The 25,977-nt window shown below is 57.2% G+C and overlaps 5 protein-coding genes across 5 annotated transcripts; all 5 read right to left on the bottom strand.

The window, feature by feature from the left end:
- Positions 1-356: 356 nt before the first annotated feature.
- Positions 357-986, bottom strand: LDBPK_353370 (transport protein particle (TRAPP) subunit, putative; the record flags this gene model as incomplete). Its single annotated transcript, XM_003864869.1, has 1 exon — positions 357-986. The coding sequence occupies one exon, from the start codon at positions 984-986 to the stop codon at positions 357-359; it is 630 nt and encodes a 209-aa protein (XP_003864917.1).
- Positions 987-6,944: 5,958 nt separating this feature from the next.
- On the bottom strand, positions 6,945-8,033 carry LDBPK_353380 (mitochondrial carrier protein, putative; the record flags this gene model as incomplete). The annotated part of the gene is made up of 1 exon (XM_003864870.1): positions 6,945-8,033. One exon carries the CDS (start codon positions 8,031-8,033, stop codon positions 6,945-6,947), a length of 1,089 nt encoding a protein of 362 aa, XP_003864918.1.
- A 4,661-nt stretch (positions 8,034-12,694) lies between these two features.
- On the bottom strand, positions 12,695-14,134 carry LDBPK_353390 (6-phosphogluconate dehydrogenase, decarboxylating, putative; the record flags this gene model as incomplete). The annotated part of the gene is made up of 1 exon (XM_003864871.1): positions 12,695-14,134. One exon carries the CDS (start codon positions 14,132-14,134, stop codon positions 12,695-12,697), a length of 1,440 nt encoding a protein of 479 aa, XP_003864919.1.
- A 1,157-nt stretch (positions 14,135-15,291) lies between these two features.
- On the bottom strand, positions 15,292-16,680 carry LDBPK_353400 (hypothetical protein, conserved; the record flags this gene model as incomplete). The annotated part of the gene is made up of 1 exon (XM_003864872.1): positions 15,292-16,680. The coding sequence occupies one exon, from the start codon at positions 16,678-16,680 to the stop codon at positions 15,292-15,294; it is 1,389 nt and encodes a 462-aa protein (XP_003864920.1).
- Positions 16,681-17,459: 779 nt separating this feature from the next.
- LDBPK_353410 (hypothetical protein, conserved) lies at positions 17,460-24,353 on the bottom strand (the record flags this gene model as incomplete). Its single annotated transcript, XM_003864873.1, has 1 exon — positions 17,460-24,353. One exon carries the CDS (start codon positions 24,351-24,353, stop codon positions 17,460-17,462), a length of 6,894 nt encoding a protein of 2,297 aa, XP_003864921.1.
- Positions 24,354-25,977: the final 1,624 nt, after the last annotated feature.

The following is a 25,977-nucleotide window of genomic DNA, read 5'->3' on the forward strand; positions in this document are numbered from 1 at the left end:
CAAAACACAAGGAGCTTGGTTCTACAGAAGGGCACAGCATCGGCCAACACAATGCCCGGTGCCTCTTTTCGCGGCGGGGAGGGGGGAGGCATACAGTCACAGCAGGCAAATAAGCCCCAGCACACTCACATACATGCCGAGCCTCTGCAAGGAAGGAGTAAGGTAATCAGCTCCATCAGGCAAGAGAGCGAGAGGCAGCTTCCTCTGTCTGTGCCACAGAGGCGTGCGTGGCGTAACACGTGCCAGACACGACACAAGCACAAACCACAAGGCAAAGCACCGAAGCGCCAACGGAAGCTCGGTGCCGAAGGCGAGCCGCTTACTCACACACGCACCACGCGATCAGCACGGGGCCGTCAGGTTCGCATCTTCCGCTCCCGATCCCAGACGTGCTTCGCAAAAGCAATCACGAACAGCGACTGGTGAGGCTTCCCGGGCTCCGGCTGATGATATGTCTGCACCTCCGCCTCAAAGCCCATTGACTGCAGTGCTCCTTGAATGATGCCGCCCATGAATCCGGCGTAGTTCACGTTCCACCGGCCTTCGCTGTCCACGTAGTCGGGGGATGGGTGGACGTGGCGGAGAACGATAGGGTCGCTGTCGAAAAGGAAGAAGCGATCTGAGTTGCTCTCACGCTGGATTTCGCTGGCGGGACGGCCAAACCAGCGTGCCCAGAGCTTCTCCTGCAGCAACTTCAGGACCGCGTCAATCGTTAGCGGGCGGCGCTGCAGGTCGACGGGGTCGCGGACAGAGGAGAGCATGATAAGACGAGTCCCAACGTGCGCGCCAAGAGAGGTCAAGCGGGCCTCCACCTCCTCGACGTTCTTCACCTTTGTCGGGAACGTGTAGGCGCGTACACACAACTCCGAAAACAAAAAACTAAACGCCGACAACGCAACCTGGGTGTGCTCGCTGGAAGAGAGTTCGGCCGCGGCACCGCTCTTGTCCCTCACCACCTTGCCTGTGACGACGGTTCGCTGGCGCATTTTTCTCGCTCGCCAACGAGCGTTGAAGTACCTGTATAGATGTGGCTAGATGATCCAAGTACAAAATCGCGAGTATCCCTCTGTGCGGAAGACAGGCAGTGGATGTTGTTCTGCCCTCTCGAAGCGCGGTTGTCGTCCAGGCTGCGCTGAGGGGGGCTTGGCAGGGGGTGGGGTGGCGGCGGCGGCGCTTGAGCGATGGTGAAGACGCAATAAAAGGAATTAAGAGACGGACAAGAGGCACAGTAGGTGCAGAGAAAGACAGGGCGAAGAAGCACGAGGAGTGCACTAGTGTAGAAGCAGTGCTGCTTCGCGCTGTATTATTCGCTAGAAATGCGCTGCTGTTTTCTCTGTTTAGTGCTTCGCTAGTGCTGCATGTGCACGCGTGCGAGTGCGAGATGACGAAGAACCGCCAAATGCAGGCGCCGCGATATGTTTTCTTTTTTTCTTCGTGGTCGTTCCGACTCTTTGTTTTTGTCTTTGTGGTTGTGGTTATTTTGCATGACCCAATTAGCACGCTGCATATTCGGCCTGATCACCAGCAAAAAAAAAAAAGTAGAGAAGCAGCAGCGCGTTCATGTTTCTTTTTGATTAGGAAGACAATGAGAAAAAAAAACACAAAAGAGGGGCAAACCAGAAGATAGAGAACGAAGCGAGCCCGAGGACACGACAACCAAAGGAGTGTGTAGGTGTGGGGGAGGGGGGAACCAAAAAAAAAAAAAAAACATAATAAATAGTAATGAGTCACAAGAAATAATTCAGAAAAAACCGACGTTATGAATTCCCACACACCCAACGCCGTTTTTTTTTTCCTCGGCACTCATGTTGACCATGAGCAGGGTGTACTTGTGTTCCGTAAGTAGATGTTTCGGGGAGAGAATGGGCATACCTCCGGCTTCCATGCTGCCTCTCTATCCCTCTATATATCGTACCTTCACGCAGTTGTCTCTGTCAACAAACTATAAGCAGGCGTGCAGAAATGCCTTTGCATGCGCGAAAAATGCATCACAAAGCACGTTCGCGGATGGAAGCAGACAAAGGAATCTTACAGCACGAAACTGTGTCTCTTAGGTCTTCACCAATTATATTGAGAGCGACAGAGAGACGTACGATGAATGGGCCCGCGACTCTGTAGAGACGACATCACTTCGTCTTTGTTTTCTATGGATTCCGATTCCTGGCTACCGTGTGGCCGACGCATCCACCGTCCTCTCTCCCTCCTTCCTTTTCTTCATAGCCTGGGCAAGACACGCAGGCGCTTATGTGTGTAACCAAAATAGGTGCTGCAGCATGAAAGAGGCGCAGCACACGGAAAGGGGGGGGACACAGACAGACCCCGAGGCGTGAGACGGAGGAAGTGGTGATGAGTGTGGCGCGGGTGACGCACGTTGCAGGCCTCCAAGAACAAACAAACAAACGAAGCCCATCTGCTAGAAGCAGCCGATGGGTGAAAAGAGCACACTCACACACACACGAAGAAACAAGAAAAGAGAGTACACGCGTGGGCAAAAGAAATAAAAAAACACTTGCACTTGCATACATCGACATGTAATGAACCAGAGAGAGGGAGAGAGAGAGCCGACCAAAGGAGAGAGTGTGAGAACAAGGCAGAGAAAAAGAGCGAGGGACAAGAGACCTCCGGTGCGGCTGCACTCCCGCACAAAGAAAAAAGAGGAACAGAGAAGAGCAGCGCAAACAGAAAAGAAAGTAGAAGAGGTAGAAATAACAAGAAGGAAGGGGAGAGAGATGCTCTTAGGGTGAAACGGCGTCCATGGCACATCTCGCACACATGTGCGCCTTGGAAAACAAAGGAAAGAGTCAGGAATCTTGACTTATACAAGGACGTGAAGAATGGAGGGGGCGAGGCCTCGGCTCTCTTCTTCCCCTTTTCTCTGTACTTGTTGGAGCAGCCGCCTGCTTTCGCAATGAAACGCCAGCAGCAGGGGAAATGGAGAGCAAGTAAGGGGGGCACTGAAAGAAAAGGAGAGGACGTCAGTCGATAGAAGGGCACCCGAAGAGGCGGATGATAAAACGGCACAAAACTGCACAAAAAGGTATGTGAAAGGACTTTTTTTCTGAACAAACGACTCGCAAGGGATTCGATTGTGTGTGCGTGTGTCTGTCAGTGAGCACCGCTGAGGGTGGTACGCGCGCTCGATTCCTCCTAAAAGCCCTCTCTTTTTGCCACAGTTTCCTTCTGCATGGCACAGCGCGGTCACTATGCGTGGAAGGTGGATTTGCCTTGACCCTCGCCCCTCCGATGGCACCTTTTCGGGCTCATTCTTCGTCCTCCGTCGGGTCGAGTAGTAAGCCACGCCTCCTGCCAAACATCAGCATGTCATCGTCATCGTCCAGCATAGGAAAAGCGCGAAATATTGAAAAAGACATTGAGACATATATACGGTACAGAACACGGCACAAAGAGCCCTCGTGGAGGTTGTTGCTTCACGAAAGAAAGAGAAAGCGACGCACTACAAAAAAAAGAGACGGAGAAAGAGATGCTCGTGAGTTGCCGCTTAGCCATACAGGAAAGAGACGAAGAGGCCACAACAGAGACCGAGGCGCACACAGACATACATGATCCATCGAAGTCGGAGATGCAAAGGTGAGTGAAGAAGGAAAGATAAGAAAGGAAACGGAGTTACAACAGAGGCGCCTCAGAACAATCAAAGGAAAAAGTAAGCGTCCTCCGCTGTTTTCTTTTTTCTTTTCGCGCTTCTTTTTCGGTGACCATGTTGTTCTGCGCGAATCGCTTCCCACACACCAGTCACACATTTTTTCGTTTTCTAAACCGTCGCTTGTCCTGTTCTTAGCGCCCGCCCTTTCCCACTTTCTCGCTGTCTCTCTTAACATCTCTGACGCCTTTCGTTGGGCCAGCGAGTGCCTGTTTTAACGCCGCAAAGTGAAACGCCAAGGGGCAAATGGAGAGTGCCGCACACACAAAAAAAAGAGAAACAAGACACACCGGACAGATTCACAGAACGCCAGAGAAGAAAGAGCTGAAAGGTATAGGCGTCGCGAAGATCGGCCGGTCTGAGGAGGAAGACGCTTTGGCATATTTCGTGGAACACGCAATACGCGGCTCACTTCAGGCCTCGAGAGGGATTTGCTTACGTGCCGGTGTTCTTAGTGCCCTCACCTCTCATGGCCGCTGATTACGCATTCCTTCACATTTCTTTTCTCGATAGTGAGCCCTCGTGGGCTCTCCTCTATCACGTTGATATCCGTAGAATCAGGAGCCGAGCATCGGCATTGACGGCATCCCTTCGATGCATTCTAACCAAAAAAAAAACACAAGAAACACGGAAGAGACCCTCCCCCCCCCCCAAAAAAAAAAAACACGGGCATGTCAAAGCACCAAGCCCGCAGGGGAGTCCTCCACTACTGCCAGGCCGAGCGAAAGCGAAATGGCCGTGAAACCACTATATCAGCGCCACACCAGCATCAGCCTCTGATGGTCAACAAAGAGATTCACACAGACACAGGCACACACCAAATAAGAAGGGGTGGTCACAGCACCGCACGAGCAAGATGATCCACACACACGTGCACACGAAACGTGGGAGCTATTCCTCGTGAGCGTTATACTCTCAGAGCGGCATGAGATGCGGTCACACACTTATTTTTCTTTTCGGTAGAGGGGGGAGCATGCGCGCACAGGCAGGAAAAGGCAAGGGTCTGATCAGCTTATGGCCACCGCACTTACGTCTCTTCTCCAGGTTAGAGGAAAATCACAGTCAACGCGAGGACGACAGAAACGTCACTTGATCAACACAAAGCAAAAGAGAGAATCAATCACACTTGCAAGGCACACACGGACACATTCAGGAAAAAAAAAAGAAACCAATAAGAAAAACCGAAACAAAAACAGGAAAGGGCCCTGTTCGTGGGCGAGAGTATACGGGTCAAGTATTTTTTTTGCTTTGTTGTCGCTGTTGTTTCCTTTCCGAGTACTATAGACAACGTGGCGTTGCTGCCTATCCCTCCTCACTGTTTCGCGTTTAAGGAAGTCGGTGAGCTTTGTGCGTGGGTGTCAATACCGGCTGTTTTCGGTTGGGCAGCCCCTGCCTTTTCCTCCTCCCTCTTCTCCTCCTGTTTTTGTTTTGTGACTTTCCTTTGCTGCTCTTCTTCTGCTTCTTCGGGTTTCCATTTTACATGATACCGTGTAAGCACCATAGGAACTCATACACTAAAAAAAAACAAGCAACGAAGGCAGACAGCTGAAAAAAAAAGGTGTGTGGGGGGGGGGGGGCAGGGTGCGTGCGACTCCCCACCACCACCAACGCACTCTCACTTGCTCGCAAACTCAAAAGCACGTCACAACTGTACACCACGACAAGCGCAAAAACACACACACGCACACATTCGCTACAAAAAGAATCTGTGGAGCATGCACCCCTCGAGCAGGGCCACATTTGCGCCCGTCATGCTCATATATTGGGAAGTCGCCGGGTCGGGGAGAGGGAAAGCGGCGGTTTCCACAAACGTGATCACACACTCTTTCATATATTCTCTCCCCCGCCGTATGACAGTGCACGACTGTTGTCCTCATTACGGTGAGCTCTCCCCCTCCTTGCCGCGTCACATGGATGCATCGGCTTGTCCACGAGTGTCTGCACAGCTGCGAGCTGGATGCTTTCCGTTCGCGGCGGAGTTGCTGTGCCTGACTTCTCTTTCTCTTGCTTGCGAATTACAACGGAAGTCACGCATGCTACCTATCACCGGCACGCACCACAGTAGACGACACAGGAGAAACGCACCACCGTCGTCAGACATCTTCCACGACAACCTTCAGGCCACACCATTCACTTATTCGGGACTTGCCTCCTCTCACAATGAAAAGACGAAGATCATACAGTTGATGTCTCACTTGTCATGGCCCTCTGTGCCTTTGCCTTCTCATTCACTTTCCCGCTTCTTCTTACTTTCCTCTGTGACTCGTCCTCCCTCCACACACACAGAAACACCTCCAAAGACAAGGGAACACCTCAATGCGTGTGGCATCTCAGGGGCCAGTGCACCACCCACTCCGTGTGTGAGGAAGCCAAGCAGCCCACCCACCCACCCCCTCCCGCCAAGATGCCGAACCACCTCTGGTGATGACAAGGGCAGGCACCTACGGCCTAGGGGAGGGGTCAGGGCGGTGTGTCGCTGCTGGTGTCGGCTCTCAGGCCCTGGATGGCGTTTGCGTCGAAGCCTCCTGCGGCAGTGGATACATTCGTGCCATCTATGTGGTGGGCAGAGCATCAGCGTGGCTGGAACGTATCCCGTCCCCGGCCCTCACACTGCCTACTGGTGTATGGCGCCTGCGCGTCACCCCGACGGGGACGCACCAGCTGGCGACCGGCAAAATGGGAGTAGCTGTGAAGCCATCTGGGAGGAGTCGGGTGGGTGGGTAGCGTTCGAGGCCGATGCAGTGCTCTCAGATGGCCTCGTGGACGCACTGCTGTGAGGCGTGTCTTGCGCTGTTTTCCACCACGCGATGAGACCCGAGACACAGTCGACGGGTAGAATGAAGCTTGACTCCTGTTGTGTGGCAGAGAATGGACTCGCTGCAAAGGAACGAACGTTTTCGTGGTCTTGCGCGCGTGTCTCTGGTCTCCCCCTCTCATCTCCTCTTTTTCGGACGACTACATTGTGCCCTCCAATGCGTCGCTCTTTTCCGTTTGTGGGAATCTCCTGCTCGTGTGAAAGCGCACATGAGGAAGCGTCTTGCATTTCGTAGACGTGCTCCGCCCCACCAAAGACGACACGCATTGGCGGATTAGAAGGGAAGCAGTGGCTTCCCCTCGTGGCGCACATCGCGCACTAGCGTTCCTTGATATCTGGTCGTGACTCGCTTTCTGGCACGTGTCCAACTCACCCGCTTCTTTCTCATTGATCGTTTTGCGCAGCTTCACTTCTTCATCTGCGAAGTCCTGAGCCGCCGTTTGCGGGACATGCGAGCGGTGTGAAATCAGACTACTGAAACTGAGGCTTTCCCACAGCAAAACCTGTCTTGCTGCCGCTCGCAGTGCTGATATTGCTGGCAGAGGAACCGCCTTTGAAGGCAGTGCTGGTGCTCGAGGTTGCAGCGCCTGTAACATGCAGCGACTCAGCCATCTGGTACGTCGCGCGAATCGCCCACAGGCACTTCTCGTACAGCACAAACGCCATCATCGTTGACGGGATGACGCGTGCCACATTCACGGGAAGGCCGCGGTACATGCCGATGAGCCCCTCACTGCGCCAGATAGTCTGCAAGCCCGTCAGCATGCTCTTGTACTCCGGACTGCCGTGGTTACGTTGATCCTGTAGGCAAGTCCGCACGACCTCGAGGGGGTTGAAGAGGGCACAGGCTACTGCCTTGGAAAAGCCGGAGGCCAGTGCCACCTGCAGCGGCGAGGGATTTTCGTGGTTGGTGAACAGGTTACGCCGGAACCACTCGTATATGGTCACTTGGATGGTGGTGTTGCCGGTAAGCAGTATTTGAGGCCACAGTCCGCGGAACATGGCTCTCCATCCCTCCTGCCGCGCAATCGCTCTCACCCCAGCGAAACCGGACGGAAGCGGTTGCACACGGACGCCGCTGTGAAGGCGGTCGCCGTCGCACAGCTGGCGGCGTGTCTTGATGACGTGGAGCGGCGTGACAACGGTGCCCGTGATAGTGGCCGCGACGCACGCGCTCATGAAATCGAGACCGGACTGCTCAATCATGGAGTCCTCCAGCTTTTCGTCGAGTAACTCCGTGATGCGCTGCTGCGCGGAGCGGAAGGTGACCAGGTAGAGTCCCCAGCCGACGCTGTGCGAAACGACAGACACACCGATGCCCTTGTACATGCCGCGCAAACCTTCCTGACGCAAAATCTCACGAGCGGAGCGAAGCGGCATCGCGCGGCTTCCCTGATGAAGGATATGCATGCGAGTGCGTAGGAAGTCGAGCGGGTAAAACATCATCATCGCGGCTGACCCGCCCATCATGCCTGCAACGCCATGCATCCACAGATGCTCACTCTTCGCCGACATGCTCTGCGAGGAGCCGTCCAGGGGCGGTGAGAAAGATTTCGTCATGGCGAATCGAGCTTGGAATGGTTCTCCGAGACGTAGGGAGGGAGAGGGCCGTGCAATGGCAAAAAGAGATGGCACCGCGGCAATGCCAGGATGTAACCGTGGGCTAGCGCACGCACGTACGCAGGCGTGTGCGTGCGTGCCGTTGTTCCTTTATCCAACCGTGTCTCTTAGCCGCCACTGAAGAGTGCGGCAACGATGAAGGGGCTTTCCCGTGTATGTACGTGTAGATGAGTGTGACGCTACGTAGCTCACACACCCTATATCGCTTGCGCTCGACCGTTCAAAAGATGGCACGCGGCGACGAGGCGCAAATTCAGCAACTTCACTCAGAGCGCCAACAAGTCGACGCGCGCAAGCACAAGTACAGAGAAAGGGAGCACAGAACGAAACAGAGAACAGGCGGACAAAGAGAGGACGAACAATCAGAGAAGAAGCGAGATGTATCACATACACACACAAAAAGGAAAGGGCCCAAAGAGCAGGAAGGGGAAAACAATCAAAAACAAAACATCAAATAAAAAAGAAAAAGAAGGCTGGCGAGGAATGGTGCGACTGACAGCGGATTCGAGGGATGACGCACTGGTGACAATGGCCCACGATTCCGATCCGTAAGGCGTGTGAGTGGAGAGCGGGGGGGGGCTCGTGAGTTAGTGGGCGCGTATGCGGCTCCTCTGTCCGCTGTGTACTGCGAAAGTGTGACAAGAAAGCAAGAACGGAGGCGAACAAGAAAGGGAGAGAGAGAGACAAACGCAAGAGAAGCGTAGAAGAGAGTGGCCGCACACTCACAAACTTAACGACAGTTTCATGCGTAGCTTGGCCCTTCCGCTTTTGCTTTGCCTGTCTCGCAGCCAAGGGCACGTGGAGATAGTAAGAAGAGGGTAGAATCAGAAAGACGAAAACGTGCTAGCGTTCAAAATACGGTGAGTGATGCTGAAAATAGAAGGCAAATGCACGAAAGAAAGCGAAGTACAGAAAGGCGACTGCATGAAGCGTATCATACCCGGGAATAACCAAGAAGGGGGAAAAAAGCGAACATAGAAGGAGCGGGGTGGTTAGTCGTGGTTGCTGATAGCGTGTTGCCTTGTGATGGGGGTTTCAGTCTCTGCGTGCACAGAGAAGCAAGAAGAATTGGGAGAAGGGGGCTCCCCAGGGCGAAGGGAGAGGGAGAAGAGTGATAGAGTAATGATGTTACAATGATCAGATGGCGTTGAGACGTCTCTCGAACAAATTCTTGGGGTGACGGAAGATGAAGACATGGTTGACGAGAGAAACCAAATAAGGCGAAAGTACAATTTATTGCGGTGGTTTATAGATTGTTTGGTGAGGCGCATCATGCGGTGAGTAGGCGCACATGTGGTGCATGGGCAGTTAGGAGAGGAAGGGGGAGGGCATCGTTGAGAGAGACCAGAAAGAGAGATGTAAAGAGAACGTGGTCAAAGGAGAAGGAGAGCACAGTCATGGGCATACACAGACACATACACCTACACGCATCCAAGAGACACAAGTGTATTTGCGCGTGCGTGCGTGTATGCCCGTATGGCCGCATGCAGGAAGGCTATGCTGGATCATTGGCTCTTGCATTCGCCCGCCCTCTTACAGGAATAAGGGGGGAACGGCGCACTCAGCAGTGACCCTCCATCAGGGAATAACCCCTGTCCGCCCGAGCATGCAGACATGAGCCTGTTGACAGCACGGCCACAAAGAACAAAACGATCCAGGGACTGTCCAGCACCTGCACGTGCAGGTACGGCACCAGCGAAGATCCAAGGCTACGTGCGCACGTTGAATTTCAGCGCATCGCGCAGGTGCACCTGAGCCCCCTCTTGCCGGTTTTTTGTTGGATTTTGACCCTCGAGTTGAACGTTGCTTCCTCGCCGAGCTCTGCGTCCTTCTAGTCGAGTAAGTGTGCATGTCATAGCTCGAGCAAAATGGGCGGAAGGACAGAGAGAAAGAGCGCGTGCGCGCATGCGTATGTAAGGGGGTCATCCACATCTCGACAGCTTTTTTTTTTGCACCTCAGAGCCACCACTGCCAGTCCCCCTGCGATTTCCTCGTCGCTCGTTGTTGCTATAGTCCTCCTCCTTTCTTTCTTCTCTCGCCTCTTCGCATTCTGTCTTGCTTCTGTCCTGAAACACGAATCGAGCGCCAAAGTGCCGTTTCCTTGCTCAGCAACGCAGTCTTTCTTTTTTCGCTTACCCATCGCATTACGAAAGCCCTTCCCTCTACATCCTACGCCTCTACCCGCACCAACGCAAGCACACGCATCCGCGGATGCCCGTTAGCGGTTTGTCTTTTTCTCCACCATCGCGTGCGGGCGTGGGTGCTGAGAGGGAGGAAGTACAGCGGGTATAATATTGAGTAGATCGGTGCGCCGTAAGCAGGGAAAAAGAATGAGTAGAACGGGCGGCAGATACGGATAGACCGATTGGAAAGGAGACAGAGAGATGGAACAAGAAGGAGTGTACGTAGAGTTGGGGAGCTCTGAAACGCGGTGAAAAAAAAAAGAAAAAGCGCAGTCATAAGAGAATGTGGATTTCTCTGCGTGTATCTGTGTGTGTTTGCGTGCCTCGACGCGTAGGAGTTGCGTGTAGGTGTGGATGTCTGGCTTAGTGTTACATACATGTTCAAACTTGCAGAATGTGCGGTGGAAGCGCGATACAGCGCACTGCTCCATCATGCTTCCATACAGTCAACTACTGCGCACAGGACACACTCGTAAAAGTAACGACGCAGACAACATACCCATGTTCACATCCGCACCCCGCACCACGCCTCCTCACATGCATACACACACACAAACAGACAGGTACATGATTTTGTTTTCCTTTCCTTTCGCGCCACGCACACAACTGCGCAAAACAACAAAAAAAAAACAGCTTCAAAAAAGCGCACAAAATGAGAACAAAGAAGCGAAAGAAGGGAAAGCGTTTGAACCTGAGAGGGAGGGGGTGCGTGTGTGTGTGTGTAATAAAAGCCTTCGTAGTCTCATGCTTGGTTGCAGTGGCAGTGGTAGGCGAAACACGACAAGGCGAAGAAGAAAAGGAAAAGAAAGCAAGCAAAATCAACAGGCAAAACAAGAAGGGCGATACATAAATGAAGCGGGACGGTATACAAGCACAGCACCGCATCTCCCTTGCGTCCTGAAGTCCTCTTCACTGTGTAATTTTTTTCCCGCTCCACCTTGCGCGTCCTTTTTGTGCTCTTTTCGTTCCCTCCTTTTTTTCTTGATCGTTGGTTGTCTCTTCCGATCACCTTGTCTTGACGATGTGTGCTTCGCTCGTGTTGTATACGACAAAGCATAAAATAAAACACGAAAACGCGTCGCAGGTGCACCAGTGCGCGTTGATAAGAGCGGTAGGAGGGCTAGCCGGCCATCTCCTCCGTCTCCGCCTTCCTCCCCTCTCTCACTCAGCTCGTTCCGCCAGCAGCAGCCGACTCATTCTCGCAGCTGTCAGTGGCCAAGCAAAAAAAAAAGCAATCCCATTCCGCGACGCTCCTCTTCGAGAGCGCTTCGCGCACACGGCCATTGTCGTTGGGCTTACTTCGCTCCATGCAAATTCCTCAAAGCACCGCAGCCGTCCCCGTTGAGCCACCAGCGGCTCCTCCCTGTTCCACTGTCGAAGAAGATTTCGTCACTCCTACCGGAAAAAAAAAAGCCAGCATGCTGGACAGGCGCTCTTCCACCTGCTGTAGCGGAACAGACAGAGGGTGAACAACAAGGAAGGCTGGGAGAAACGATACGCCATCACAAGATGGAGTCTGATACGCGCCAGATAAGATGTCTGGCGGGCAGACAAAAAAAAAGCGTTGCGGCTTCCCTTTGCCGCACAAGATCAGTTCCACTCTACCCAGGGCCTGTTTACAGGCCTCACCTCGTCGTGCGAAGCAGCGCCAGACACGCCTCACAGCAGTGCGTCCACGAGGCCATCTGAGAGCACTGCATCGGCCTCGAACGCTACCCACCCACCCGACTCCTCCCAGATGGCGTCACAGCTACTCCCATTTTGCCGGTCGCCAGCTGGTGCATCCCCGTCGGGGTGACGCGCAGGCGCCATACACCAGTAGGCAGTGTGAGGGCCGGGGACGGGATACGTTCCAGCCACGCTGATGCTCTGCCCACCACATAGATGGCACGAATGTATCCACTGCCGCAGGAGGCTTCGACGCAAACGCCATCCAGGGCCTGAGAGCCGACATCAGCAGCGACACACCGCCCTGACCCCTCCCCTAGGCCGTAGGTGCCTGCCCTTGTCATCACCAGAGGTGGTTCGGCATCTTGGCGGGAGGGGGTGGGTGGGTGGGCTGCTTGGCTTCCTCACACACGGAGTGGGTGGTGCACTGGCCCCTGAGATGCCACACGCATTGAGGTGTTCCCTTGTCTTTGGAGGTGTTTCTGTGTGTGTGGAGGGAGGACTAACGGAAGAGCGGAAAAAACGGTAAGCTACGCGCGGGTGTCTGAGAGCGGAATCGGGTGCCAAAGTCCTGAGTGGGTGCGCCCCTGTCTTGCATGCTCCTTTGTCTGCGCTTTTCGTGAGTGCGGTATGTGCCACGCGTGGCCGGGGCAACTGTGGCCGGAGAGGCGGGAGGGCACTCAACTGGCAGAGGGGGAGAAGGGAACCGGTTGAGCGGCTAGCTGAGAGCGGCTAGGTGAGAGCGGCTGTCTACTGCAGTGCGGGCCATTCAAACGACTCACGGCCGTCCTTGTCCGTGCGCTCGTAGCCGTGGCGGCCAAAGACGTCGCGCTGCAACGACACCAGCTGTCCGTACGGAAGAGTCTCCGTGTACATGGCGTTGATGTAGGACAGTGAGGCCATCATGACCGGCAGTGACACTGCCGTGTTCACTGTGAGCTTGGCGAGAATCTGGCGGCAGTCATCAAGGCCCGCCACTATCTCCTTGGTGAAAGCGTCCATCAGGTTGGGCAGGCTCGGGTTCTCCTCGAAGGCCTTCGTCATGGGCCCCAGCAGGTAGCCCTGAAGAATGCAGCCGGCGCGGAAGGTGGCGATGGTGGCAGGCAGGTTCAGGCCAAATCCGTACACCTTGTCCAACTCGCGCAAGCACTGGAACATCTGCGCGTAGCTCGCGATGATGCAGAGGCTGACGGCGTGGTACAGCTGCTTCGCGTTGGGGGAGTTCGGGGACTTGTCCCTGGCTTCCGCAGACGGGCCACGAGGGAAGTTGGGGAATGCCTTGCAGTTCGCAATACGCTCCTCTTTGCACATGGTCATCTGGCGTGAGATGACGGCCATGCTGAGCGAGGGCGCTGGCACGCCAACCTCCAGAGCCTCCTGGGCAGACCACAGGCCAGTGCCCTTGGAGCCGATGCGGTCCTTGACCTTCTCTGACAGATAGTTGCCTGCTGCCTCTCTCGCGCGGCAAGCGGCAATGGAAATGTCGAGCATGTAGGATTTGAGGAAGCCATCCGCCTTCCACGACTCGAACACGTCGGCGATCTGATCGTTGTCGAAGCCGAAGGCAAGCAGGGCGGTGTACGCCTCACCCCAGATCTGCAGCACGGCGTACTCACCAGCGTTGTGATACATCTTCACGCAGGATCCAGCGCCGCCCTTGCCGTTGAAAGTCACGCACGGGCGACCGTCCTCAGCCTTGGCCGCAGCCGCCTCCACGATCGGGCGCACCTCCTCCCACACGCTTGGTGTGCCACCCGGGAAGAAGGCCGGCCCCTTGCGCGCACCCTCCTCACCACCGGAGATGCCCATGCCGAGGAAGCGGAGACCCTGGCTCTCCAACTGCGCGGCACGCTTGTCCTGGTCCTTGAAGTTCGCATTGCCAGTGTCAATTATGATGTCGCCATTCTCGAGCACTTCCTTGAGCTGCTCGATCGTAGAGTCCGTAGCGGCGCCGGCCTGGACGAGAATGAACGCGCGGCGCGGCTTCTTGAGGGACGCAGCGAACGCCTTCATGGTCTCGTAGCCATTCAGGTTGGCGGCAAATTTCTCGCTCTCATGCTCCTTGAGAAACGACGCCGTCTTCGCGGAGGTGCGGTTGAAGACGGCAACTTTGAATCCCTTCTCGGCGATGTTCAGGGCGAGATTCGCGCCCATGACACCGAGGCCGATAATACCGAGGTCGTTCGACATAGAGAATAAGGGATTCGTTCTGTGTGTGTGTGTGAAAAGGGTGTGGGGTGTATGATGGGACTAAGCGCCAGTGAATAAGGGGCTCTTTCGGCTTCGCTTAACGCGAACGCAAAGTCTGTAAGCAAGGGGTGGTGTGATAAGCGGGAGAGGGTGTATGGGGGAAGGGCAGAGAGCGCGCATATATATATATATATGTAGAGAGAGACTGATGCGCAAAGCAGCCACAGCTCAAATGAATAGATGAGAAAGCACACCTTTTTTGCGTGGGGAGGGGAGGGGAGTTGTTTGGTTGGCTGTTTCGCTTAGCGTCGCTTTGCACGTTGGATGGTCGGCAAAGAGCTCGGGCCTAGATCAACTGAGGATGAGTGAACGGAGAGGGGACGGGGTTTGTGTGATAGAAAATACGGAGCAGTGCTTCGGACAACTACCTGCCAGGTTGGGAGGGAGGGAGGGGGGGGGGCGAAGGGGACGGCAGGTGTTGCGGACCGGTGATTGAGTCGGAAGAGTCAAGCAACAGAAACAGAGAGTCGACGAGAAATTGGATTCGCTGCGACAAAGCATGGGGGTGAGGTGTAAGTGGTGGAAGGATAACGAAGAGAAAAACGAGACAATTCGGGCCCCGCAGGGCGACCTCAGCGCCGGGAGAATCCAGTAAAGGGAAAAGGCTAGGAGGGAGCAAGATAGCCTCAGTTACAGCTCTCCCTCTCTCTACGGGCAACCCCTCGTGTTCACCACCTTTTCTCGGGGTGCAGATGTTACGCAGCCACGACTGGAGAAGCTTTTTATACGCAGTGCCGTTTTTCTTTGTTTTCTCTTTAGCGATCTGTGTAGGCGTAGGGTTGATCGTCTTTGATCCCTGTGAAGGCCCGCAGAGCGACAGGCGGCTGATCAGCTGTTGTGGTGGTTTAAACAGATAACGAAAAGCACCATCACGCAATCGAAAGAAAGTGGAGGCGTAGACAACGTCAACGAGTTGCGTGTGTTTTGACATTCTGGGACGGTGCTTGGTGAGGTCGTCTCCACTGCGCAGGCGCACGCTGCAGGCCACGACCCGCCCACTACTCCCTCGCAGCCCAACCGCCGTAGGTGAGTGCGAGAGCGACGGCACACTTGGCAACTGCTTTGTCTTTCATCACTCGGTCACGCCTCCACAGCTCTCACACTAGCCGGCTAGCGTCGTTTCGATTAATGGAAAGGATGACTCGCAGTCTCTCCTGCTCAGATTCGATCGCCCGAATAAGGCGCTCGCGCTTCTTCCTCTGCCGCAAGCGCCGCAGCTCAGCTCGCTGCTTCCTACACTGCCGCCGCTCCTCCTTGGCTATTGTCACACTCGACTCTGTTGACGATGACGCCGCTGCATTTGTCCCTCTGGTGCCCGGCGCCGATTCCAGGTGCGACGATGCCGCAGGCGGAGCATCCTTCATAAGATCGCTGACTGTGCGGCGCAAACGCCGCCGCTTCGCCGCCTCCTTCTCCAGCCACGCCGCCGTCTCTTTCGGCCCCGCACCGGCAATCACCAGCACAAGTTGCCCCTTCTTCACCAGCATCTGTGCCTCTTGACGGAGGTAGAAGCCAACGAGTCGTTCCGCTGTGTCAGCGTGCAATGATTCGTTCAGCTTCGTCAGCTCATGCGTGACGTAGACGAACCGATGCGGCAGCACAGATGCGATGTCCTGCAGCACCATCACCAGCCGTCGCGGAACTTCGTAGAAGACGCACGGGAATGTGGCAGGGGCAACGATAGTGCGGAGAATCCGGAGTCGCGCCCCGTGAGACTTGGGTAGCACGTTTCCAAAAAAGAAAGAGCCGTCCTCAAAGGTCTGAGGGGAAAGGCCGGCGTCGCCGTCGGCGGCTGCGTCAGCGCCTCTCTTGTGGTTCTTCGCCGATTCGTAAGCAGAAGTCGTCAAACCAGATATCGCCAGCGCGCTCATCAGGGCTGATGCGCCCGGCACGGCTGTGACGCGAATACCGCTCTTCTGTAGCTCTTGCACCAGCTCCCCGCCGACGTCACCAATGCACGGGGTGCCACTCGTAGTGACCAGTGCCATGCTGCGCCCGCCCTTCAGCAACTCCACCAGCTTTTCGCGCGAGGTGCTGCGATTTCCGCGGCTATAGTGAATGAGACGACCTTGGTTGGGGATGTTAACGAGATCCAGGAGAGTCTTGGTAGCAGGGCGATCGGTGGTGATGATGTAGTCGACGCCGCGCAGCACATCGAGGGCCCGCAAGGAGAAGTCCTTTAAGTTTCCGATGGGCACTGAGACGACGTGCAAGGCTGCCTTGTCGATGTTGGTTGGCTTCGTAAGGGGATCGAGCGCGTCCTCGGGCGTGAGGCGCACCTTTCGGTAGTGGAAAGTGCCGCTGAAACGACGAGCTGTGCCGCTGAACCCTCGAGCGGGACCAAAGAGAGCCACAACCGAAGAGCTGGAGGGCAAGGCGCGCGGTGCGCGTGTGTGACAACCTTGCGTTGCAGCGGAGCACGGTGAGCAAACGCTCCGACGAAGGTGCAGAGCGGCTGCGAAGCGCGCCCCAGACCATCCCAACATGTTCGCGACCGCGTGTGTGTGTGTGTGTGTACAATTGGGATGTGCAGGTCAAAAAACCTAGTGTACCAACACATTAGTGAGATGGGTAGAGGAACGGAACCACGAGAGACCAAAAAGTGATGAAGACGGCGCTGAGGTGAGCTGCTCAGCAGGAGCCATGGGACATCTCTCAGAAGAAGGTGCTCGGCCAGCTCGAGGGACGGCCGAGCAGCAGATGATGAATCAAAAGTTGCCGACGAGCGAAGACACTGCTTCGCGCTCCTGCGGCGTGGGCAGCATCACTGTGTTCTGCAGAACGTCTTTTCTTGAGTGCATAGCAACGCCTCTCTCCTCCGCCAAGGGCTTTTCATTATCGCTTCCTTTTAAGAGTGTTTTCTTGTTAGTGGCGTGGTCATGAGAGAGAAAGGTGGTGGTGGTCGCTGTATACGCGGCGGCGACGGCATGCTTTGCAGGGCCGCCTTACGCGGAATCGGCAGACATGTGGGGAGTTCGTCGGTTGCTTTGCTGGTAGAGCTTTTTCGCCCCTCCTCCATGCGCCCTCCTTACATTAAAACACCAAAAAAAAAAACGAAGAAACCAGAGGAAACAGCTCCGGCAGCAGAGAATATGCAGGCGACGCGAAGGAAACGGGGAGGGGAGGGGAAAACGACAGTCAATCACGGACCGCCTACGGTACCTCCCCTCATTCCGTCTTTCGCTCTGCTTCAACCTCACACCGCACCGTCGAGTGCGCTTTCACACAAGTCCGACAAAGTCGAGGGGCGCGCGGCATGCATCCGTTACACCAGGAAGCTGTCATAGACGGAGAAGCAGACCGGCATCGTGGCAGCGTCACTGGTGGCATTGCCCAAGATGTGCGCAGCAAGGTGCGACAGAACTGTCTTCTCGGCAAACATGTTCGCCGCTTCCTTCTGAAACAGGACATCCTCGTCGTCGCTACCGGCGACTTCTTCCCCGTCACCGGCCTCCTCCGCCGGTGCGGCCCCGACAACAACCGATGCAGTCGTTGGTGAGTCTGCGAGGGACATGACGGGCCTGAGCGCGTCGACGCCAGACAAGAGGCCAGCGGCGTGCAGCCGACGCAGGAGGCGCACAACCGCGAGGAGACAGAACACTTGGTCTCGAGGAGCATCGTGTGCGCCCCACATGCTGCGAGAGCAGATAGCCGCTGCCGCATCACGAATCTCGGATGTGTCATCCACCAGCAGCCGCAACAGCACCAAAAAGAGCGTGACAGCACTCGCCGGGCATGTTGACGCCGCGGCTGCGGCGCTGCGGCGCAAAAAGGACTGTGCGGTGCGCAGTGCCTTCACCACTGCCAAGCGAGACTCCAGTGGCTGCTCTGGCTCACAGTAGTAGGACAAGAGGTGCGCGACTGCAGGGGAAACAGCGTGGGCGTCAGAGACATAAATGTCATGCGTGGCGATGAAGTCGAGCGCCGCGCTGCAGGCATCCGAGTTGTGCAGCGGCGTGGCCGTCGCGGAGTCGTCACCGTCGGCAGACAGAGTAAGGAGAGAGACAAGCGTTGCATGCAACTGCTTGACAGCAGAAGTCTGCTGCCATGCGTCGAGGCTGGAGAAGTCTGATGAATGGGGCGGAGCAGTGGTCGCATCGGCCGTCTTGTTCGTCAGTGCCATAGCCATGGCAGCAAAACGCATGTGCGAGACAAGCTGCCCCCACGCAATGCACCCGATCGTCATCTTCAGGGGCGACGCGGGGCTTGCGGCGCCGTCAAACAGCTCCGTCAATGACTTCAGCGCCAGCTGTGGAAGGTCACAGTGCAGATCGCGTGATATCACGCGCAGCACCACCGCAACGTCCGTCCTGTTGAGAGCATCGGCCGCGTCCGAGTAGTGCCGGAGCTGCGTCATGACCCACGAGATGAGGTTGTGCTCGCCGCGCCGGATGCTAAGGGCGGCGGCCTCCTCTTGCAGCAGTTCAGCTAACCGCCCCTGCTCCACCCCCGTCCAATGCCCGATCGGGGCCCTTTCACGCTGCGCAGCCAGAAACACGAGCATGGCACTTACACCCTCCATCACGCTGCCACGTTCCGAGACGACATGGCGCGCCTTAAGATAAGCGCTCATAGCCTCAACGCACATGCCACGCACTGCGTGCTGCTGTCCCGGGCTTAGCTTGTGTCGCGCGCCATAGAAGACGACATCTGCCAGTAAGGCGAACAGCGAAGCCGCTACAGTGGCGCTCACAGTGCAGGCCCGGACGAGCGCTTGCTGACAAGAGAGAAGAGCCTCGCTAATGGCCTGAATGACCGCCTCGGCGACCGTCGGTGTGGCGTAGCTACTGCGCTTCTGTCTGTAGTGGCGGCGCAGCGTCCCGACGTACTGAGCATGAAACTGCAGCAGCTGCAGCACCGCGCCATGGCACGAGTTCAAGCCCCCGCCAGCTGCGCCCCCACGTTGTTTGAGCGGGCCCGGGTGATTCGCGGAGTCCGTGAGAGAGCGATGCGGCTGCAGCAGCTCTAGCGACAAGCCACGTCGAGTCTGCTCAATCGTCCTCCTAAGAGAGGAGAGCGGCACCAAGCAGCACAGCGCCACCGCGCTGGCGGAGCGAACCATCAAACTCGGCGATCCGGCGCACTGCATTACAGCCTCTATCATGCGGGCCGCGTCGTCCGAGTCGCCGTGGCTGACCTTGGTGATGAGATGCGGCGGATCTGGCGAGAGCATTGACAGAAGCTGCAGCACCGGGAAAAGAGCAACACTTACCTTGGCAGCGGAGGCGGCACCGCCGTCCTCGCCCTTCGCTTCCTGGACCGATCGGCTCCCTCTCGTCAGCTCCGCGTACGCGTAGGCGACGCCGCGCGGCATGCGCTTTGCGACGTCGTGCAGGGAGGTGTTCACACCAGAGCCGCCGGTCGACGGGTGCTCGCCGACAAAACGGTGGATGACGGCGGAGAAGAGCATGAGCGAGCTGTTGCGCGTGTGCCAACTGGCGTCGTGGAAGCCTTCCGTTGCTAAAGAGAACGCCTCCTCGATGTACGCCACAACGCGGTCGGCAAACACCTTGTCCTCGAAGATGAACTTCATCACGTTAAGCGCGTTGGAGCGCTGGCTACGTCGCACCGTCTCCGCAGAAACGCCGAGAGGCGCGGTCTCGGCGCCGCCCAGCGCATGTGCGCCGGCGATGTCGCCGCGCGCGACGCGCAGAAGTTGCCTCATCGCTGAAGGAAAGAGGCAGTATGGCACCGTCGTGTCTTCCGCCTCGAGCACTGCAAGGATAGCATGCGGGAGGCCTTGGCTGCGCCGCAGTATGCGGGTGACATGTCCAGAGGTGACGCCCTCCGGCCCCATCAAGTAGTCGAGCAGCTCTGCCGGGAGTTGGTAGAACAGCGTTTGACGCGAGCGCACCAGTGTGGCCACGAGGGCTTTGAGCGCCTCACGGACACAACGCATCACTCCGTTGTGCTTCGTGAGGAGTAGCGCATGCACGAGCTCGTAGGCGGCCGCATGGACGGCAGCGAACGGCATGGCGTGCACCGGTCGTACCTTCAAGAGGCGCGTGATGGAGCCTGCGGCGACGCGCATGCTGAGCCAGGTGTTGTTCACCACTCCCCGCATCGCAGACTCCGCCTCGGGCCGACTGCGGTCGTAGACATGGCCGCGGCAGTCCACGACCTCGTCCGCGACCGACGACGCGGTGGCGCCGGCGGTCACTGTCTCCGTGCCCACCAGTGAGCTGCACGTGCGCAGGACAAGGCAGCAGCACTGCAAGAGATTCGTGCACGCCAGCGTCAGCAGCGACGATGGGGAAGCCGCGGAGGCTCGGCACTCGACCGACGCCATGAGGCTTAGCAGCTCCGCGCAAAGCGAGAGGGTGCCGTGGAGCGGGTTTGCCTGAATGTAGGCGTATGCCTTGGTGCCACGCATCGCGCTCATCTCGGCACACTTGCCCTCCACAGACGTGCGTTCTCGCTCCAGCAGGCCGCTGAGACGCTCAAGCTCCTCCAGCGGACGCTGCCTCGTGGCTTCCTGCGCCTCCGCTGTGAGCGTGGTGAAGATGAGAAACCGCCCCACGGCGCCCTCAGCGTTGCGGAACGTCTGCGCACGGAGCAGATCCTGATGAGCGCGCGCCGCCATAGCGGATGCAGAGGCGGCGCTGCCGCCGTCGATGCCGTTAGTCGCCGTGAAAACCGCTGTTGGGGCCAACTCGCAGAAGGCGCGCAGCAGCTCTCGGGCGCTCTCACGCGCTTGCGACCAGCCATCCGACAGCGCGGCAAGGAGGGATGGTACGACACAGATGTGCAGCAGCGGCAATGCGGCGCCGCCGCTCACCGATTCTGTGGCGGCAGCCCATTCCATAGCCTCCTTTTTGGCGACATGTGTGCGCAGCCCTTGCAGAAGAATGGAGTACCCCATCATGGCCGCGACGCGCCGCTCCACCGAAAGCCCGGCGCCCGCGTGAGCGCTCGTGCCGATGTTCTGGGCGAAGATGCTCGAGAGGCGTCTGCAGTGATCCATCACCGCCACCCGATACGCCGCGGTGCCCAGCTCCAGCTGCAAGTCCTGCCCGCTGGCGGAAACCGCCACCAGGGACGTTGCGCCAGTGCGTTGGGCAGCCGCCACCGCGTCCTCCTGTCGCTCACCCTTCTTGTGCGCCTTCTTGGGAGTCGCCGAAGCCGCTGTCGATGCCGATGCCCCATTCTGGGGTTTGCTGGTGTAGCTCTCCATGAGTCGACGCACCCACTTCTTTAGCATCTCTAGAAGTCCTTTGCGTGCGGTGCTGTCTCCGCCGAGGTGCATGTTAAAGATGAAGTACTCCTCCACCCTGCGCAGCTGCCAAGGTTGCACGGCTTGAATTTTCTTGGCGCCTAGCACGCAGAGACACAAAGCTGTATTGCGCACGTCGTAGTTGAGGCTGCGGCTACCTTCCTCCAGCACCCGCAGTATAGTACTACCAGGGGCAAGGTAGGGCGTAATGTCCACCCCGACGCCGCGCGCGCGAGCGACCACCTCGACTACACCTTGCTCAACACGCTCGTACTCTGGTGCTGCCACGGTGCCGGGCAGCGAGGACTGTCCATAGGAAGCGCCGTCCAGGTTTGCGGCGACGGCGGTGAGTATGGCGCGTAGACACGCTGGGTCCTGCTTCACCAAGGGCGCCACAAAGTGAGCGGTTATGTGCGATATGTTCACCCCCTCACTGACGTTGGACGAGACACCAACGTAGCCTTTCTCTGTGATCGCGCGTACTAGCGGCTCGATGATGCCACGCCGCATCACATGCTCGGCTGTTTCGCCGTCGCAGCTGCAGCCTGCGATAGCAGCGTCTAGCGGTGCTTTCGCAATGCCTCGCGCTAAATGGGCAAAGAGGTCGCCGGCTACGTTACCAATCTTGTGATTGCTCGCCCCTGCCAAGAGTGTGCGGGAGAAGGCGGAGACGGCGTCTGTTGCCGCGTTGGGGCAGCCATAGTGGCGCTGCAGCGCCGCGATGAAGTCGCCCAGGGGCATCATGGAAAGCAAGCCAAGAAGCGCGTGGTACTTTCCGCGGCGCTCCGCTTGTGCTTGGAGGATCTGATCGAGCGTCACGGAGGTGTCGACACCACGGTCGAGCTGTTCGCCAGGCGCATGAGAGGCGCTACCGCGAAGCAGCGCATGTATCCTCAAGATCTCGCCGTACGTGCCGTAGAGGGCACCAGACATCTGCTGTGTGCCGTCATCCCACAGCGCCATGATGAGCTGAGTGGCGTAGGAGAGTGCGTTCTGCAACTTTGGGGATGAAGTGCACAGCGAAGAGAGGTGGCGAACAAGTGCCGTTGCCTGGCTCACCTCCGGCGCCGCAGACTCTAGCGAACACTGGGATAAAGCCAGTTTCGTGAGAGCGTCGGCACCCCTGTTCTTCGCAGATTGCGCGAGCGCCTTGACGGCGATCTTCAGAACCGAGCTCACGTGGCGCACGACGCTGTCCACCGTCTGAATAGCCATAAATCGCGTCTCCGGCTCCTGCACAACGTTGCAGTACTGCTGCGCCGCCTGCAAAATGATGTCGTAGGCTATGATAGTGCCATGCGAGGGATTGCTCGGCGCTTTTTCCGCCCCAATCGCCGACAGCGAGGTCCACGGTAGAGGCCTCAGTAGGAGCCCGAGTGACATCCAGTCCCCGCGAATCGGCGCCGACGTGTGCGCCAGAATGCCCTTGAGCAGCGCAAAGCAGCCATTGGGCGTTAAGTTGGAAAAGAGGTCGTACAGGGCCTTAGCCCCAGCGCCACCATCAGCCTGAGCTGCCTCTCGCGGGTTCGCCGCTGACACGACGCGCAGAGCCACGTCTGTCTGCGCAAAAAGGTGCGCGAGCGACAAAGCAGCGGCTGTTCTACTCTCCTGCAACTCGGGGACGCTGTCGGTGGACGCCTCCGCACCGAGAAGTCTGGCAGCACCACCTGTGTATTGGGCAACGTCGTCGCGTAGCGCGGCACATACGAAGGCCAACAGCCACGCGTCGCACGTGCGCACCGTCAAGATCGACGCCACCAGTAGTCCAACCGCGTTCAGAACATCCTTTGGGAAGATGGGCGAGTACAGCATGACGATGGTGGGTTGCAGCAGACGCGTCAGATCGCGGCGCACGTTGTCGCCGGTAGCGCCGGACGCCATCGCCAGTGTAAGCGAGTCCATGTACTTGTGGATGTACGCGGCGACTACGCGGACGCAGTAGCGAATGTGCTCGAGATCTTCGCCAAACACAGCAGCATCGTCGGCCTTATGCGCCACCGGTAGCACAGCCACCGCCACACCATTGCTGGCCTCCTCATCCGCATTGGTCACACTTTGCGCAGCCTCGTTGGTCAGCCGTGGCAGCGTGCCTGCGCCATCACTTGCATCGGTGGCGGTGCTAGCCTGGACACGGCTGTGGCTAGTCGCGTTAACAACGACCCACTGGAAGCTGTCGGCAAGCAGCGGCAGCACCTCCAGAAACGTGTCCTTGAATATGCCAGGCATCATGGGCATCAGCGTGCTTGTCAGTCCATCTACTGCATTCAAGAAGTTCAACACCTGATCGCGCTCAGCGCTGCAGTCGTCCATGCTTCGCGCAGCGGGGATAATGGTGCCTCGATTCTCCGAGCTGCACGGAAAGTACACCGCGGCGGCAGCCTCGGAGGTGTCACTGCGGGCACCAAGCGCCGCCATAGGTCTCATGGCGGTAGCGGCGTCTGCCTCCCACGACTTGGCGCAGTGCAGGATGCGTGCAACGTACATTTCACGAACAGTCGCCTCCGTCGCGGCGTCTGGTGCAGGCAGAAGCGTTCGCAGCAGAGTCATGAGCGCTCGGTGCAGATAGCGCACGCGGCAGTCGAGGAGCAGCGGCACAACTGCCTCGAGTGCTAGGGTGCGGCCCCACGAGTGGAGCTCACCAGTCGACTCAGTGAGAATCGCCGCCAGTCGACACTTGGGGATCTCACGTATGGCGCCCGTCATTTTCGAGATGGCGTGCAGCTGCTGCTCTGGGGTGAGGGAAAGCTGAAGGAGTTCCTGAAGTGCGGCGTCCGTCGTGCGCACCACCTTGGTCGCCAATGCCGAGGACGGTGCCGTAACGAAGAGGGCTCGCGCCACCTGCTCCAGGGACTGCCGTACATCCTCCGGCACATCGAACGTGCTTTGGAGGTCGGGGCGGCGCTGGCGACGTCGTGTGAGCGTCGCATTCGCGGGCTGCTCTGCCATGAGTGTAGAGAAACAAAAAAGGAAGGGTAAAGAAAATGACGTGCTGTGATGGCGGGGCTAATGATGGGCAGTATAGCGCTCCGAGGCACCCAGCAACGCCTTTTCTGATTTCGATGTTCTGTTGAGGACCACGATACTTCAAGCCTGCCGAGTGCCGGCCCTGGGGTTGTTGTTCGCCCACAAATCCCTGTAATGTTCACCGTGGCAGTTGCCCTATCGCCTGTGAGAACGATTTCCGTTCAGAGCAACGAGACAAGCACGCGCTTGTTGCTTTCCCGGTGGCTGCTATGCTTGCTCGCGAGTTAGGGTCGAGGTGAAGGGGTGTACACGTAGAAGTGTGAAGATGCACGTGCATCGAGCGGTGCGCTTAGTGAAGTAACGCGTGCATCGGCTAACACACTGTGGCACGACGGACGCGTTCGTCAGTTTCGGCAGCACAAGCAATAATAATAGTCAGGGTAAGACAAAGGATGATACAAAGAAATAGAAACGCACACACACGCAAGTGCGTATGGGGGGAGGGAAGAACATGTCCGGGGACGGAGAAACAGAAGGAGAGTGGATGTGAGTGTGACGGCAGTACACAGGCAGAAGCCCCGTAATACTATTTGGCTCATATGGCCAACACAGTCACGAGAGGCACTGGCATCTCCCGGTGCACTGCATGTCGCTTTTATCCGATCACCTCATCACCAGATCCCCTCTACCCCCCCCCCTACGCACACACGCACACACATTAGCCGCGGTCGGTAGCTGCCTGATGCGACTCTCTCTCGCATGCGAGACGACCTTGTTGTAGGTGCGGAAGGGTCCCTCTTCCAACATCGGACACACTCGCTCTCCGATCGATATCAAGCCCTCGCGTTGTCGTCTTGCTATCACTGCGCTCCAGAAATGTGAATCTTTTTTGATGTTTTTTTTTTTGGAGGGGTGTGGCATAACTGTAGATTTTTTGTTTGATTTTTTTTCATTTGGCCTCAGTGAGGGTTTCGTCGGGAAGAGCTGAGACGTGGTGCGCCGTCAGAAAGTGTGGAGCGCGTGGCGACCAATCGGAGTGAACTCCAGCAATGGCGGCCTTCAACGCCAGCGTGTGCGTTCATGCGCGTGGGTGCGCAGCAGTCAGCGCACATGTCTAAGAAAAAGAACCATCCATCGTCAAGAGCGGGTATTGCGTACATTGAGAAGGGAAAAGAAAAGCGACTGGCGTACTAAGCTGAGGGTTGTGTGTCCACGCGCCTGCAGCAACGCACATGGCATCCTTGATGCCCCGTGCCCCCCCCCATGCCCCTCTCTCGCTCTCTACCCTTCTCGCCCCCCTTCTCACGCTCCATCGGCTTTCGGGGTCCAGAAATGTGACAAGTTGACGCGAATACCACCACCACCCCACGTACAACGGATTGTGCCCTATCATTGTCGTTGACGAGGGGTGGTGCGCTTACTTTTTTGACGGTATGCCGAACGTCGCCCAAAACTAGCACAGATCAGCGTGCCGTTTCTTGTGAATGCTGCCCAGGTATAACACGCACGCGCAAAGGACAAACGCACTCTACTCAACCCCCCCTCGCTTCCCTCCCCCTCCTCCATCTTTGCCGCGCGTCGCCTTATCAAGTTCGCCGGTGCACAC

This window comes from Leishmania donovani, chromosome 35, assembly GCF_000227135.1.
Source record: "Leishmania donovani BPK282A1 complete genome, chromosome 35".
Lineage (NCBI taxonomy): Eukaryota > Euglenozoa > Kinetoplastea > Trypanosomatida > Trypanosomatidae > Leishmania > Leishmania donovani.